Source organism: Colias eurytheme, chromosome 8, assembly GCF_061535395.1.
Source record: "Colias eurytheme isolate Ceu_HAF_F1 chromosome 8, ilColEury1 Martin Lab GWU primary, whole genome shotgun sequence".
In the NCBI taxonomy this organism is placed as follows: domain Eukaryota; kingdom Metazoa; phylum Arthropoda; class Insecta; order Lepidoptera; family Pieridae; genus Colias; species Colias eurytheme.
This window is the reverse complement of record NC_142987.1, coordinates 5,495,782-5,510,760: the sequence shown is the minus strand read 5'-3', so window position 1 is coordinate 5,510,760 and position 14,979 is coordinate 5,495,782. Positions and strand designations below refer to the sequence as shown.

Sequence of the window (14,979 nt, the reverse complement as noted above, 5' to 3'; positions counted from 1 at the left end):
TTCACAGGTAAAAAAATGTGATTTTTTTTTTCAAATTCAAACTCAAATCAACATTGTTCATTCATTTACATTTACTCCTACGGGCTACCAACGTTTCTACTCTGAGTAGCTAGCTACTAGTTATTATTCTGTGCTATGAGGAAGTATTAAGGACCTTTTATGAGTTATGTGGTTAATTATTCAGCCATTATGAAATTAAAATTTGACGTACAAAATTTCGATTAAACAATGTTCATCCCATATGGAGCTCTGATGAAACATACCTATTACCTGCAGGTACCTATGTTTCATCAGAGCATTTCTTTTTTCTTTTTTAGTAGATAGAACACTGAAGGTACATACACATACAATAATACGAATACGCTATTTTATGATAGTTAAATAAATAAAAATATAATAAGGTAAATACTTGTATAAAATATATACCTATAGGTATAGCAGGTTTTAAGATGTACTGATGTCTGAGGCAGCCGGAAATATTTAGTATTCTTCGTTCACAGCTCTGTCTTGAGTATCAAGGCCAGTTCCATAAGAAATTCCGCTACAATTTGTAAAAAATATCTCAAAACACAAGTAAAATACGACATATTCTTATCACTCGTGCGGCGTTCAGTTGTTTTTATCTTTGGAAGATTCTGTAACAATTGTTATCTAATTTTACGCCAGATTACAATTGTAATTTGATACCATAACCCTGTTTATATGTCAAAGGTCTGTTAATTTTACGATCGCTATAAAAATAATATTATTAAAGTATTTTTATGTAAAGTGTACATGACGTTCTTCCCATATACAGCGCAATAGTTTACCCATTCTTTCGATAAGAAAGTACTGTTAACCGAGTATCACTTTGGTTTGAAGCGAGATTACACGTCTATCATGGAAATTTCATTTAAAGGAAAAAGAGTGCTTGTTACCGGTGCCGGTCAAGGTGAGTCAATTACTATTCATACAATATCGTGCATAAAATATATCAAAGTTTTTAGACGTATAGCTACATTTTTTTTGTTGCCATATCCATTAAAACACTGAGTGTTAAGTGTTATACCTATACCAATGTCACATTATCGCATTTGCTGCTAAATATAGCTGGTACCTACCTACCTACTTATTTGTTTTTTTTTGTTGCAAATTGCAATGTTAGGTAGTTACTTACATTTATATATATTTACATAATATATTTCAAAGATATGATATAGGTATACCTACGTTGCCTTTAATAGGTACCTATCTATTAAATCTAATATATTTTAGGAATCGGCCGTGGCATTGCTATTGAATTATGGCGAGCTGGTGCCAAAGTTGTAGCGTTATCAAGAACAAGATCTCACTTGGAGAGTCTACAGAACGAGTACCCTTCTATAGACATCGTGGACGTCGATGTAGCTGACTGGGACAAAACTCGAGAAGTGGTTGAATCCCTTGGCCATTTCGATGCGTTAGTTAATAATGCTGCTATGGCTATTTGTGAACCATTTTTGGAATGCACGCCTGATGCCTTTGATAAGTATGTTTTACTACTTTAATAGCAAACTTGTTTACATAGATTCTACAGTATCTTAATATCATAACATAACTGCATCATTTATTATTCCGTATTTCTCCCCGCTCAATCAATTTTCATCCAAGACGTTGATTATTTTCAATATGAAATTTAATAAGTTTTTGCGTAAAACATCCATATTTCCTGATCCATCTATCTATACTCAGCTTTTGAAAATCTAATATTTTTTCAGAATGACAAGCATTAATGTGAAATCCATTATTAACATAAGCCAAGTCGTGGCCAAAAAGATGATAAGTAGCAAAACAAAAGGAGCAATCGTCAATATTTCTTCGCAAGCTTCTAAGGTAACGAATATTATGTTTGCAATAAGCAGAAATCAGAGAAAGGTGCGAAGCAAATCAAAAAAACGTTTTTGTAGTAAATTATACGGGACCATTTTTCTACTTTTTCAGGCGGCACTAAAAGATCACACTATATATTCAGCATCAAAAGCAGCTCTGGATGCAATCACTCGCTCTATGGCTCTAGAACTAGGACCTTATGGAATCAGGACAAATGCCGTTAACCCAACCGTGATCATGACAGCTATGGCTAAGGTTGGCTGGTCAGACCCCGAGAAGGCTCATGGAATGCTTTCGAAAATACCTCTTGGAAGGTAAGTTTAATATATTAGATGACATTTGATGACGATAGATGATATTTCATTGATTAAGAGGTAATAGAAAAATAATTTCAATAATGTGTTCAATGCAAGCTCTCTTATTAATATTTTATTATGAGTTTCAAAATTACTATTTGACAATATTTCACACTTTCAACAACACTATAGTACATTCAACCATTTGACCATTTTATAAATAAAAATACATTTTTTATAATATTTTCAGATTTGGTGAAGTTTCTGAGGTATCTGACGCGGTACTCTACCTTCTAAGCGATAAGGCGAGTATGATCAACGGAGTCGAACTTCCTATCGACGGTGGATTCTTGGCTACGTGAATAACAAAATCAAGAAAACAATAATTATAAAGTGCTGTTGACTATATAAATATCAAATTTAATGTTATTTTCTTATTAAATTTTTAAGCATTATTTTCGACTTTATTAAATTAAATACGCCACGTAACGAATCGCATGCGCTAGTACTATTGTCAACAAAGTCATTGGGTGAGTATGGCAATCGCTCAATAATAATCTTTTCAACATCTTTGTATACTTTTTCTTTGTTCTGGAATTATTCGTAGCTGATTTATAAATTCTAGTTCGATTTATATCGAAGTTGCGGTCCTCTTGAATGCAGCCTTTTTCATCTACCCAACTTGCAACTTTCTTAAACCAGTGGAGTCGGTGAAATTCTTTGTATCCCAATAGTGCACACAGGGCAACTGTAATCAATAAAATAGATAAATAATCAGTATTTCAAAAAATCCTCCTATTTTTACCTAATAGATATTTTTATGAAATTGTGTAATATAGACTGCAATTATATTAAACATCATTTTACAATAATATTATGTTTCTCGTTATTTTTACCATCATTTCAATTATCGAAATAGTATATAATATTGTATATAGTTAGGTATTTTTACTAATAATAATAAAAATATAATTTACCATGTTCTAAAAACATATCTCTAGCGAAGTACCCGCGTCGTGCCAAATAAACCGATTCCCGATACATAAAGGCACACAAAGTATTAAGAGTTTCCTCATCTTCATTAGCCGATTGCAAGTAACAACGACGCACGAATCTTCGAAATACCATATTTAGTAATCTGTGCAAATTCAAGAAGTATACGAATTAAACCTTATTTATTAAAATTTAAATAATAAAACTGTAGACACATTTAAGATTGTTAGGCTGTGCCCAGTTAGTTACCTTTGTTTTAGCTGAGATATTTGAAGATAAAATTTTTTTATACTTAGATGTGTTAGGCTACGTAGGTTTCAAATATCACATAACAATAAAAAGATGGTAATGGCAGTTTATTCTCCGGGGACGGCGATATTATCATAAAAAATATAACATTATGTTTAATTTATAAATTTGCTTAAATAAGTGAAATACTTACAAAAATTGTAAGTAGGTACTAGGTACCTAATAGTTCACAAAAATCTGTCCTAAATTGCCTCTTTTAAAAGTTACCTCCGAAAGATTCAACTACGATCATAACATTAGATAAACTTACCTATGGCTAAGGGAATACCCAATTGAGGGTTTCGATAAAAGGCAAGTTTTACAGTATTCATCAGGGCGACACGGTTGAAGCTGGTTCATGTTTAGTGGCTCAGGTGTTTCCATTATACGTGATAAACAAATATCTTAAAACAAGTAAACTTTAAAGAATATACCACACTATTTGCAGTCGACTAAGTTAAATATTAACAGGTGTTTAATGAAATTAGTTGGTTTACCGAGTTCAAAAAAAATTTCATATTAGGTATAACACCCTATACCTAGTATACAATAAGGCAGTAACGTAATATGCCGTAAAGTAAATAATTCATTAACTATTTTTTATACATGGACCATTTATAAAAAATAGTTATTAAATTATTCAATGAGTGTTATATATTGAAATTTTGAGAGCATGAACGATACATTGTATCTACCTGATTCAGTAATATTGATGTGGTATCTATGCATGGACTCAATTATATTTATGTACGTGTCCTTCCCCAGTGTTGCGTTATCGATACTTTTCATAAATGGATGCATTACGAAATCTCCAAGTATCCACTTGGATAAACGATTTTCATTAAAATGATTCATAGAGTTTGTGAATATATTTGCATCTTTGTACAGCAATGAGACTGAAAAATATTAAAATATAATCTATTTGACTATAACTACTATTCATTTTTTGAATACTTACCTATTTAAAAGTAAAAGTAAAGTCGCTTATGACTTAGCTTGGGTTAAAGATAAAATGATAACATGCCATAAAAAAGTGAAGTCCCGTGTCCCCTAGTGGGATACGGGGCAGATGCATTATTCATACATCTGTTTCACTGATCGATTTTCTTTAGGGACAAGTAGGTGATCAGCCTTCTGTGTCCTGCCAGACCGAGACATTTTTTTTTCTTCGTCTCCACCGGGAATCGAACCCAGGACCCCTCGGTTCTACGCTCACGCGTCAACCACTGTACCAAGGGGCAAGGAGGCGGTCGATTTTACTAAATTAATTTTAACGATAGCTAGATGTAGAAAAATCGGTTACTTTATATTACTAAAAAATATGTAACATTTTATTTATTTAGTTACCTCTGTATTCCAAGTCCCCATAGCCATAAAGTCTATTGCTGTACACGTAATGTGATACGTAATTATCCCCTTTTCTTATTATATCCTCGACTGTTGTATATTCAAATTTGCTCAATTTACTACCACTATCTAACAAGGCTCTTCGAAGTACACCTTTTTAATATAATAATAATAAAAAAATTAGGAACATTACCTATAAATCAGTATGCGAATATAAAAAAGATAAAATGTATAATGATTTAACATTAAGTTTGTAATAGGTTCGTTATATTAAATTTAATTTTAACATAATTAATAATTATGTTAAAATTTAACATATTTATCAAAATAGTAAAAACTATACCTACCTTTTTTAAATTGTAAGAAGTAGATAAAATTTAAATGGGATTATCCAGACGGCATCAGTTTCAAATAAAAAAAAAGAATCATCAAAATCGGTTCCCCCACGCGAGAGTTCTGATATTTAATTCTGATATCGAATTTCAGAGAAACTCCTCCTTTTTGTAGTCGGTTGGAAATTAAATATTACGTATACTTACCTATGATACTTACACGTCATTACAAAAGTTCCAACGACAACGTTACAATCGGTATTGTTAGGATTTTTAGTCAGGAAAACAATAGACTTCTTAAGTGTTGTAACAAATTGTTGCAAATCCTTACGAGTAGGGAGAGAAGTGTCTATTTTTAAAAACTTCATTGGAAAATATTCTCCGCTATATTTTAAAGCTGATAGTTTAGAGCTCTCGGTATGAAACATTTGCGATAGAATTAACAAAATAATCAACCAGCGTGCAGACATCTTTCCACATTATTTGAATGTTTAAATAAGAGTTTAAAATCAATTAACAAAGAAACCGTGTTCAATCAATTCTTTTTTTCTCCGTATCAATCAATTAAATTCTTAATATTTATAGTGAAGTGAAAAATGTTTATAGCGATTAGTTTTCACACTATCCTACCTAGAAACAATTTTTTAAATATTAATTGCAGCTATGCGTGGTAATTGGTCATAGCACAATCAGATTAGAACACAGGATTAGAATAAGAATTTAAGTCTGTGATTTAAGTTCATTTTTCTTTGACAATTTGTCAATGACAAATGACACTTGTATCAAGATGGCAACACTTTTTGTACCGTCAACGTCAGTCGTCATGCGTCACTGTTATCTTGCTTAATGTGCTTAATGCTTGATAATTTTATGCCGAGAATTTAAACAAAAATCTAAATACATACTTCATAGTTCTAATCAGGACAAGTTTATTTTAATTTAAGTACTTATTGTAAATTGACATAGTTGGTTCAATAGTTGTACCAAAAAACTAATGATGGAGATTTCTTTTAAAGGCAAAAGAATTCTTGTCACCGGTGCTGGCCAAGGTAACGTCTTATTAAATTAATATGTTTTATAGTAAATTAAAAAAATAAATAAAGATAAGTTAAACATGACTACGACATTATTACAATTTGACAATTAAGAATAAATGTTTATCTTCGTAGTGAATTATTTACGAACATACTTTTAATTCAGGTATTGGACGAGGTATCGCAGTGGAATTGTGGCGAGCTGGGGCTAATATTGTCGCTTTGTCTAGAACTAGATCGCACCTGGAAGCATTGCAGAGTGAATACCCCTCGATAGATATAGTGGATATAGATATTGCTGACTGGGAAAAGACTCGATCCATTGTCGAGTCTTTAGGACCCTTTGATGCATTGGTGAATAATGCAGCTGTTGCCATATGTGAACCCTTCCTTAGTTGTACACCTTCCGATTTTGATAAGTAAGTGATTATATTTATAGTTTTATTGTTATCAAAGTGGCGGGGAGCAGCTGGATTCAGGCCGCTGGTGATCGGTCGTTTTGGAAATCTTTGGGGGAGGCCTATGTCCTGCAGTGGACGTCTTGAAAGGCTGGAATGAGATGGAATGGATCAAAAATACCTCCTTCATAAATGTACCAAAATGTAGATGAAACCTATCCATTGGGCTCCGAACTTTGAGCTCATCTCTTCTTCATTTGTGTGATAAATGGCTGTCGCAAATTGTTTATATTGATTATGTTTTTATTCATTTATTTATTTTCAGAATGTTTAATGTAAATGTTAAAGCAGTGTTAAATATCAGCCAAGTTGTAGCAAGAAATATGATAGAAAATAAAATACAAGGCACCATTGTTAATATATCCTCACAAGCGTCAAAGGTAATTTAAATTTTTATTTATTTACTTATCTCTATGAGTGGACAAATAATATTTAAATCCTGGGATTAAGAATTATACTAGATATAAGATATTTTTGGTTTTTATCTGTACATGACCTGCTTAGGAATTATAGGTTTAGTAGATAACTCTAATCTTTACCTACTGTTATGGAACATTACATATTCCTTTAAATATCCAGGCTTCTGTCATTTGTGGTGTAATTTATTGTTACTACAGAAATATTCTTGACAATCACAATGTAGGGAAAATATTGTATGAACACAGCCAACAGTACCATATTTTTTAAATGGCTGTTAAATAATGTAACTACTGAATTGTAGACTTTTTTTAATCAATAAAATTTTAATAGTAATAATTCATTTGGACATCTCACACTTATAATATGTAGAAGCACATATTTGTTTCTCATCACCATAATTTCTATTGTTAAGAAATTGTTAATGAAATTATTAAGTTCCACAATATTTATTTTAGGCTGCTTTACAAGACCATGCCATATATAGTGCTTCAAAGGCAGCTTTGGATGCGTTAACTCGTTCAATGGCTTTGGAACTAGGACCGCATGGCATTAGAGTGAATGCTGTGAACCCAACCGTTATATTGACTGCTATGGCGAAAGTCGGCTGGTCTGATGAGAAGAAAAGTAAAGAAATGAAATCGAAAATTCCTCTAGGAAGGTAATTTATTATTCACATATTATAATAAATATTAGAATGAACTGTGACACTACAAGTCTTTTGACTAGTTGCAAATCTAGAAATCCCATCTATCCAAAATTTTGAATAAAACTAAATCAATGTATTTATAAATTAAGCTTTGAATAAAATAACTGAAAATTCTTATATAGAATAACTGCACAAGTATAAAATGAAGTATATTACTGCAGTAAAAGGTTATCTGTTAAGATAGCTTTACTGATAAATTTCCCTCATATCCCGTTCATTACATTTTATGAATGGAATTACATAATATGATAAATTGGTAACCATATTCTAAATGGATGTATTAAATATTTATGAGAATGTTCATTGTTCAGCCTTGACAACTTATGTACAAATAAAAAATATTTTTCAACCTATTTTCAGACCTACTAATTCCAAACATACTAAAATTATTACATAAAGTTTTTATTAGATTTAAGTACATTATAATATGGTTTAAGGCTAATAATTTGTTGTTACAGATTTGGAGAAGTCTCAGAAGTAGTGAATGCTGTAGTATTTCTTTTGAGTGAAAGATCTAGTATGATTACAGGTGTTGAGTTGCCAGTTGATGGAGGCTTCCTTGCTACATAAATATAAAACTTATTTTACTTTATAATATGATATTTTGAGATCTGTTGAATATTTTAAGGTACCAAAGAGTAAATGCCTAAAAGCTAAGAATAAAAGAAAAATTTAAAGGGTACAAAATAAGTGTAATTATTCTTTCATGTAACAAATTGTGTTTATGCTAAAACTTAAATATTCTGATTAATTTAAATTTGAAATTGTGTAATTTTTATCATATTACTTTATATCTATATAGTATAGAATAAAATAATATACTTAAATAAAGCTTAATTCTAATGTTTGTATATGGATAAAATCATGCATTGGATATTTTTTTATTAAAAAGCTTTTGTTTAATCGTATAGGAGCTACCAACGTTGACAAGTGAGAATTTTAGTATAGTTGGTTTTTTGATATATTGTTCCTCTAGCTATTTCGGTTAGAGTCCGCGCAGTCTGGCTGGCCGGAGTGGTTGCGTTCAGTAGTGCGCATCTTATCTGCACAGGAAATTATCCTTAATTTAAAGTCATTTTTTAACGCGTAATTTTTAAACTTTTGCCTTTAGATAGATCCATCAATCATAATTTTTTTATTGCAAGACGTTTTTTTCGTTGTTAAATAGGTGCCAGACGCAATTTTTAATTTCGTTTTTATAAAAAATTCAAATTATTTTAGAATGTCTGTAAATTTCATATTATGTTCTTCAAACATAATATAATCTAAAATTAATTAGCCAGACGCTAATTCGATTGTTAAGTATTAAATATGTACAAATAAAAACGTAGTGAAAGTAGGTAAGTATAACAATTTGGTGATTGTGTATATGGAGAGATAGTTTAAAGTGCAAGACAGATAGAAAGGGTCGGCCGCGAAAATTAAATAACAATAAACAATAACTTTTTTTTTTCGAAAATATAAGATGCATAGAAATTGAATTGTTCCTACTCTAGGATTCCCTGTGTTGTGGGAATAAGTACCTTCCATTGGTACATTTTATTCCTTAGGTTAAAAATAAACTATTAGGGTACATCAACAATCTTCTATACAAAACAATTTTTTTTATTACTCAACTAGCGACCCGCCCTGGCTTCGCACAGATGCGATGCTGATACTAAAATATATATATATAAATCTCGTGTCACAATGTTTGTCCTCAATGGACTCCTAAACCATTTAACCGATTATAATAAAATTCGCACACCATGTGCAGTTCGATCCAACTTGAGAGATAGGATAGTTTAAACATGTAGGTACCACGGGTGAAGCCGGGGCGGACCGCTAGTATACTAGCTATATAAATTCATGCTAACTAGGGGAGACCGAGGGGAGTTGCAACAATTTTCACGTTTTGTTTAATATAACTTATACTATTATCAGAAATCTTATGGTACTGGTATCAATCGATAGGTTATTCTATACACTTGCGAATGGTTACCATAAATAAACGGTAAGCGTTGAAAATGGTGGTGAAAAATTGACTTAATCGTAACAAGTCAACTTGTTTCAATTCCCCTCATACCGAGGTAAGATTAAACAGAGGTCGAGGAGAGTTGAAACATAATGATTCTGGGGAGTAATAGGAGCTGCAAAATAAAAATGATGATTGAATTCAAAGGTTTTAATTAAAACTTATAATTTCAAGTAATCAACGACCTTTATAAGTAATATTTTAATAACATATCAGTCAAGAAGGTCTAATACAAATAATAAACACCTAAACTACTAAAAATTAACATGCGTAACATCAATTATAATCAGTCGAATCAACAAAATGTTTTACATTTTTATAAAACTAAATCTTTTACATAAAATAGTTAATAATCTGTCGTTTTTAAAGTATAACAATCAGTACCTACTATGTATAAACTCACAGAACAGTAAAGTAGATAGAAGTGTGATGTGGGCGTGGCCCACGTGTCACTTGTAAGGTAAGATCACCTAACTTGCTCTCAGTTGTGCGCAGAAAAATATTCGAGTCGGTTGTCAGCTGTCAAACCTTTTTTCCGTATTTATTCATTAATTAGGACGTGTTGTTCGGTATAAGAGTGCAAAAATGATAGCAGACGAAATAATATCAGCAATGGAGGCATTTCATACCATCGGTAAGTCTTATTTTTATTTATTTTACATATAATATTTTATGTTATATCTTCGCTTGTAATTTGTCAAAATTGTATACAAATATCTAGTCAAAATGAACCTTAATCCGTAAGAAATTAGTTCTATTATAGATTGAACAGCAAACAAGAATTTCTGGAATATTATTGCAATAAACAAACGAATGTCGCTTTAGTGATGCTTGTGGCGCATATCGACAGTATCGATACTTTAGAAAAGACAAAAATTATAAATATTAAATTTTATTTTATTTTTCCTTAGCTTTCATTAGTCCAATTTATTTACAGATTTCCCAAAGAGGCTAATTTAAAAGAGAAATGGATAAATGCAACGTGACGAGTTAACTGAATGCCGAACAGCACTAAGCAGTCTAACAAAGGCCATCGATACAGCAAACCTACGGCAGTTCCAAGATTTAAAATAATGCATATTTTCTGTTTGTATTTTGTAAATTTTTTTGTAAAATAGATTAATACTATTCTATTCCGTTTTTTATTTAATAATAATAATATAAAAAGACGTACTTAGTAGTAATAAACATACTCCAAAATGTGACGCATTATACTATACTCGTATAATAGAAAAAAAAAAAATACACAAAAAATATTTATTTGTGAATTATCGATATCTCGATATCGATAACAAGGCTGACATCCCTCAGGGCATAGCATCAGATAAATATCAAGTTAATGTCATTAATGTTGAGTGACACAAATTTCAACCTTATCTCTATGTGTTGAGGTTCAAAGTTATATCTATCGAAAACTAACGCCCTCTGTTGTGGAGTAGCTGAATGTTTTTCGAATTTGGAATTTCTGTGCAATGAGAAACAAAACAGCTAATATACCTAGAGATGTTATACTAAAATAAACCGTAACATGGTGCGTTAGGGTACATATTGAAATGCTGAATTTATAACCTAAGTCAGTTTTTACTCAAATTAAGCTGTCCAATCAAAGGCATAGTTTACTTGTAGTGTACTGTATAACTATCGGTTTAAATGTGTGGGTTTGGCGACACTGGTTTTCATACTAATTATGACATTATCGCACTTCTATTTGTTTTTATTGTTCTGTGTATAAACTATATAAGGAACAATAATTTAAAAAATGTCAAAGACAAAGTAGACGATTCGGCTTAGACGATAACATAAATAATTCTGACAGTGAGAGGGAAGATGATGATGATGATGATTATGAAGATGGCTTTTTAAATTTAACAATGTAATTGTTTAACCTTCATTGATATAGTTTTTATTCCATTCTTTTTAATGTATGGTAACTTTAATTTATTTTTCACTTTTATGTTTTTTTTTCATTTTAACTTTTTAATTTATAAGAACAAGTGTAAATAATATTGTATTCTTGCAATTATTTCCTGTCGCATAATTAAAATACACTAGCTGATGAGCTGCATGCTTCATTACTTTTTTTTATTTATACTCATTTTTTAATACTTAACAATCGAATTAGCGTCTGGCTAATTAATTTTAGATTATATTATGTTTGAAGAACATAATATGAAATTTACAGACATTCTAAAATAATTTGAATTTTTTATAAAAACGAAATTAAAAATTGCGTCTGGCACCTATTTAACAACGAAAAAAACGTCTTGCAATAAAAAAATTATGATTGATGGATCTATCTAAAGGCAAAAGTTTAAAAATTACGCGTTAAAAAATGACTTTAAATTAAGGATAATTTCCTGTGCAGATAAGATGCGCACTACTGAACGCAACCACTCCGGCCAGCCAGACTGCGCGGACTCTAACCGAAATAGCTAGAGGAACAATATATCAAAAAACCAGCTATACTAAAATGACTTCTTTTTCAACGTTAATAGCTCCCGTACCATAAGCTTGCCTTCCTAACATAAAAAACCAAAGTGTAATCAATGTACCTTTGTTTTGTTAAATAAATGTGATTTGTTATAAATGTGTTCTTATTTTATACGATTTCAGAATTATAAGAAGTCTCCAACATTGTATGATTGTCAAACTAGAAAGTAAACTTGCTAAGGCACGCAGCATGGATAAGGTCCATATTTTCACTACATCCATTTGCAAATGTATTGCCATCATATTATACATTTTTTTTTCGATATATTTTCGCCGTACGAATTTGAAGAAGCGCACCGCACCTATCATCCCTCCATCGTTTGATTAAAATGAAAACTAGTTTTTGAATGCAACTCAAATATGTACATTGATAAATATTATGATACATGGATATAACATTAAAATAGTTTTATTATACACAATTATTGACACAAATTATTATAAGTAGATAGCATTACTTCTATAATATAGGTAGGTATTTATCGTTTTCTTAACAACAAACTACCATATTATCTAAATTATTGTTATTGTCGCGGTATGAGATAAGCTGTGTTTGTAAAATTAATCTTATAACATCACGCTATTTGGTTGTTAATCTTTATACAAGTAAGTACCTTGAACCTTCCAAGCAATGGAGAAGTGCTTTGACAATAAAAGAATATTAGTGACGGGCGGTTGTTCAGGTAAGTTAATTATTATAAAGTAGGCAGGTAATTCTATTACAACGGTAACTTTTTAAAATCTTTAGGAATTGGTCGAGGAACTGCGATAGAATTATGGAAACTGGGTGCAGATGTAGTTGCTTTATCACATCAGTTGGAATCTCTTCAAAAACTGAAACACGAATACCCTTCCATTGAAATCGCCTGCGTGGATCTCTGCGATTGGAATAAAACACGGGAAGTTGTAGAGTCACTAGGTGTTTTCCATGGCTTGGTAAACTGTGCAGGTTTTATCCATAATCAGCCACTTTTAGAATGCACACCTGAAGTGTTTGACCAGTAAGTACTTAATAAAGTATTATTAATATATAACTAAATAAATTATCGGAGTAACGTCGGTCATAAATTCGGTCAATTAGCGGCAGCTATAGAAATTAGTTTTTGCTATCAAGTACACAATGTTGTTGCTATTTATTATTATAATTACAGGACCATGCAAGTAAATGTGAGAGCAATACTAAATATAACACAGGTCGTATCAAAGAGAATGATTCAAAACGGTATCAAGGGTTCGATCGTTAATATTTCATCGCAAGGATCAATGGTAACCTACTTCATGATAAAAATATCGATTACAAATTATTACAATACGATTGAATTCTTATTAATAATAATAATATTGGTAACAGGCGGCACTCAAGGATCACGTGGCATACTGCACTTCTAAAGGAGCTTTGGATGCAATGACCTGTGTGATGGCGCTCGAATTGGGACCACATGGAATAAGGGTTAATACTATCAACCCTACGGTCGTTATGACAGAATTAGGCCGTCGCGCGTGGGCCGACCCGCAGAAAGCTCAAACTATGCTATCTAAAATACCTCTGGGCAGGTGAGTTGTTCTGAATGAGTCGAAATACGAAAACACTTTACAATCATTATATACATATTTTCTCAACGTATTCTTTACCTATTTATAAATATTATTTTCCTACTTTGATACAGATTTGGCGAAGTACATGAAGTAGTGAGTGCTATCGTTTTCCTGCTAAGCGACAAAGCAAGTATGATTAGCGGAGTTCAACTTCCCGTGGATGGAGGCTTCCTTGCTACATAAAGCATAAAAAATAACACAATTTGATTTATTCACTTTATTGTGCCAAATGAATCAATACATTCTGGACGTAGAAAACAATGCAAGCATAATAATAGATTTATATAAACAAAGCATAATAATATGCTAAACTACGATACATAACAATTTCAAACTAAAAGTGTATAAACTCCCTTCAAGGCATCATTGCAAAATTAATGACTGTAAATCTTACTGGATATACAAAGCGCTTGTTACATGACTACTATAACTGACTGTGAATATTATTTTCTAAAACAAGTAAAACTCAGTACCTAAACGGTGCCCTTTGTAGAAAACAAATTTGAAAATTTATGTAATGGTAATTCTATTAAGTTATAGAACACAGTTGCACAAAATGCACAGATAGTATTCAATAAAAGCTTTTGGCCTATTTATCCCTCTTATCCTAATAACATCTACACTTTTGATTCGTTTTTCAATACATAGAATATCTGAAAATATTTTGATTTCATGAAATACACATTACAATCCAAGGTTAAGATATTATTATGCTTTACACAATGCTCAGCTACAGAAAAATGAATAAAGGTATGCAATAAAAATAAGTCAATGACTTTATCACTACAACAGTTATGTATTTATTTTCATTTCATTACCTAGGATATTGTAAAAAACAGTGTTTTGGCTTAACTATCTTACGATTATTATATACAAAATTAAGTTCAAAGTCTTTCATTAGTTAGAGCGGACACTTTTAAACAAGCTAACGTTGTCGCGCCATGAAGCGTTCACTGAAGCGCGACATCCCGTACAAGAACCGACCGATGAACACGAACACATCTCCATAACTTGTCGAGCGAATGCAATCACTGATATAGTTCCAAGTATAATAAAGTTCCATCCACTATTACCATCACTGTGCCGGCTTTGACGATCCTGGATCAAGTCCTGCGGCGGAGTTTCTTCCTGGCCGCTTTCGTCAGTTACATCAAATT

The 14,979-nt window shown here is 31.5% G+C and overlaps 4 protein-coding genes across 4 annotated transcripts; 3 read left to right on the top strand and 1 right to left on the bottom strand.

Moving 5' to 3' along the window:
* The first annotated feature begins 757 nt into the window (after window positions 1-757).
* Window positions 758-2,599, top strand: LOC149906495 (L-xylulose reductase-like). The gene is made up of 5 exons (XM_090104747.1): window positions 758-931; window positions 1,255-1,507; window positions 1,737-1,851; window positions 1,960-2,162; window positions 2,395-2,599. Exons 1-5 carry the CDS (start codon window positions 880-882, stop codon window positions 2,504-2,506), a joined length of 735 nt encoding a protein of 244 aa, XP_089960873.1. The 5' UTR covers window positions 758-879; the 3' UTR covers window positions 2,507-2,599.
* A 12-nt stretch (window positions 2,600-2,611) lies between these two features.
* Window positions 2,612-5,574, bottom strand: LOC149906494 (uncharacterized). The gene is made up of 6 exons (XM_090104748.1): window positions 5,325-5,574; window positions 4,773-4,925; window positions 4,121-4,321; window positions 3,697-3,829; window positions 3,122-3,282; window positions 2,612-2,892 (listed from the first exon to the last, which is right to left on the bottom strand). The coding sequence occupies exons 1-6, from the start codon at window positions 5,572-5,574 to the stop codon at window positions 2,612-2,614; spliced, it is 1,179 nt and encodes a 392-aa protein (XP_089960874.1).
* A 392-nt stretch (window positions 5,575-5,966) lies between these two features.
* LOC149906493 (L-xylulose reductase-like) lies at window positions 5,967-8,613 on the top strand. Its single transcript, XM_090104702.1, has 5 exons — window positions 5,967-6,153; window positions 6,305-6,557; window positions 6,862-6,976; window positions 7,472-7,674; window positions 8,181-8,613. The coding sequence occupies exons 1-5, from the start codon at window positions 6,099-6,101 to the stop codon at window positions 8,290-8,292; spliced, it is 738 nt and encodes a 245-aa protein (XP_089960828.1). The 5' UTR covers window positions 5,967-6,098; the 3' UTR covers window positions 8,293-8,613.
* A 4,086-nt stretch (window positions 8,614-12,699) lies between these two features.
* LOC149906492 (L-xylulose reductase-like) lies at window positions 12,700-14,172 on the top strand. The gene is made up of 5 exons (XM_090104605.1): window positions 12,700-12,909; window positions 12,975-13,227; window positions 13,378-13,492; window positions 13,578-13,780; window positions 13,894-14,172. Exons 1-5 carry the CDS (start codon window positions 12,858-12,860, stop codon window positions 14,003-14,005), a joined length of 735 nt encoding a protein of 244 aa, XP_089960731.1. The 5' UTR covers window positions 12,700-12,857; the 3' UTR covers window positions 14,006-14,172.
* Window positions 14,173-14,979: the final 807 nt, after the last annotated feature.

Excerpts from the sequence above, each read along its gene's own strand:
- LOC149906492 (XM_090104605.1), top strand. The coding sequence starts at position 12,858 with ATGGAGAAGTGCTTTGACAATAAAAGAATATTAGTGACGGGCGGTTGT. Across the intron at positions 13,493-13,577 it reads TTTCATCGCAAGGATCAATG|GCGGCACTCAAGGATCACGT; the intron begins GTAACCTACTTC and ends TATTGGTAACAG. Across the intron at positions 13,781-13,893 it reads TCTAAAATACCTCTGGGCAG|ATTTGGCGAAGTACATGAAG; the intron begins GTGAGTTGTTCT and ends ACTTTGATACAG.
- LOC149906495 (XM_090104747.1), top strand. The coding sequence starts at position 880 with ATGGAAATTTCATTTAAAGGAAAAAGAGTGCTTGTTACCGGTGCCGGT. Across the intron at positions 1,508-1,736 it reads ACGCCTGATGCCTTTGATAA|AATGACAAGCATTAATGTGA; the intron begins GTATGTTTTACT and ends ATATTTTTTCAG. Across the intron at positions 1,852-1,959 it reads TTTCTTCGCAAGCTTCTAAG|GCGGCACTAAAAGATCACAC; the intron begins GTAACGAATATT and ends CTACTTTTTCAG.
- LOC149906493 (XM_090104702.1), top strand. The coding sequence starts at position 6,099 with ATGATGGAGATTTCTTTTAAAGGCAAAAGAATTCTTGTCACCGGTGCT. Across the intron at positions 6,154-6,304 it reads TGTCACCGGTGCTGGCCAAG|GTATTGGACGAGGTATCGCA; the intron begins GTAACGTCTTAT and ends CTTTTAATTCAG. Across the intron at positions 6,977-7,471 it reads TATCCTCACAAGCGTCAAAG|GCTGCTTTACAAGACCATGC; the intron begins GTAATTTAAATT and ends TATTTATTTTAG.
- LOC149906494 (XM_090104748.1), bottom strand. The coding sequence starts at position 5,574 with ATGTCTGCACGCTGGTTGATTATTTTGTTAATTCTATCGCAAATGTTT. Across the intron at positions 4,926-5,324 it reads TGGAACTTTTGTAATGACGT|GTGTACTTCGAAGAGCCTTG; the intron begins GTAAGTATCATA and ends TATATTAAAAAG. Across the intron at positions 4,322-4,772 it reads TGGGGACTTGGAATACAGAG|TCTCATTGCTGTACAAAGAT; the intron begins GTAACTAAATAA and ends AATATTTTTCAG.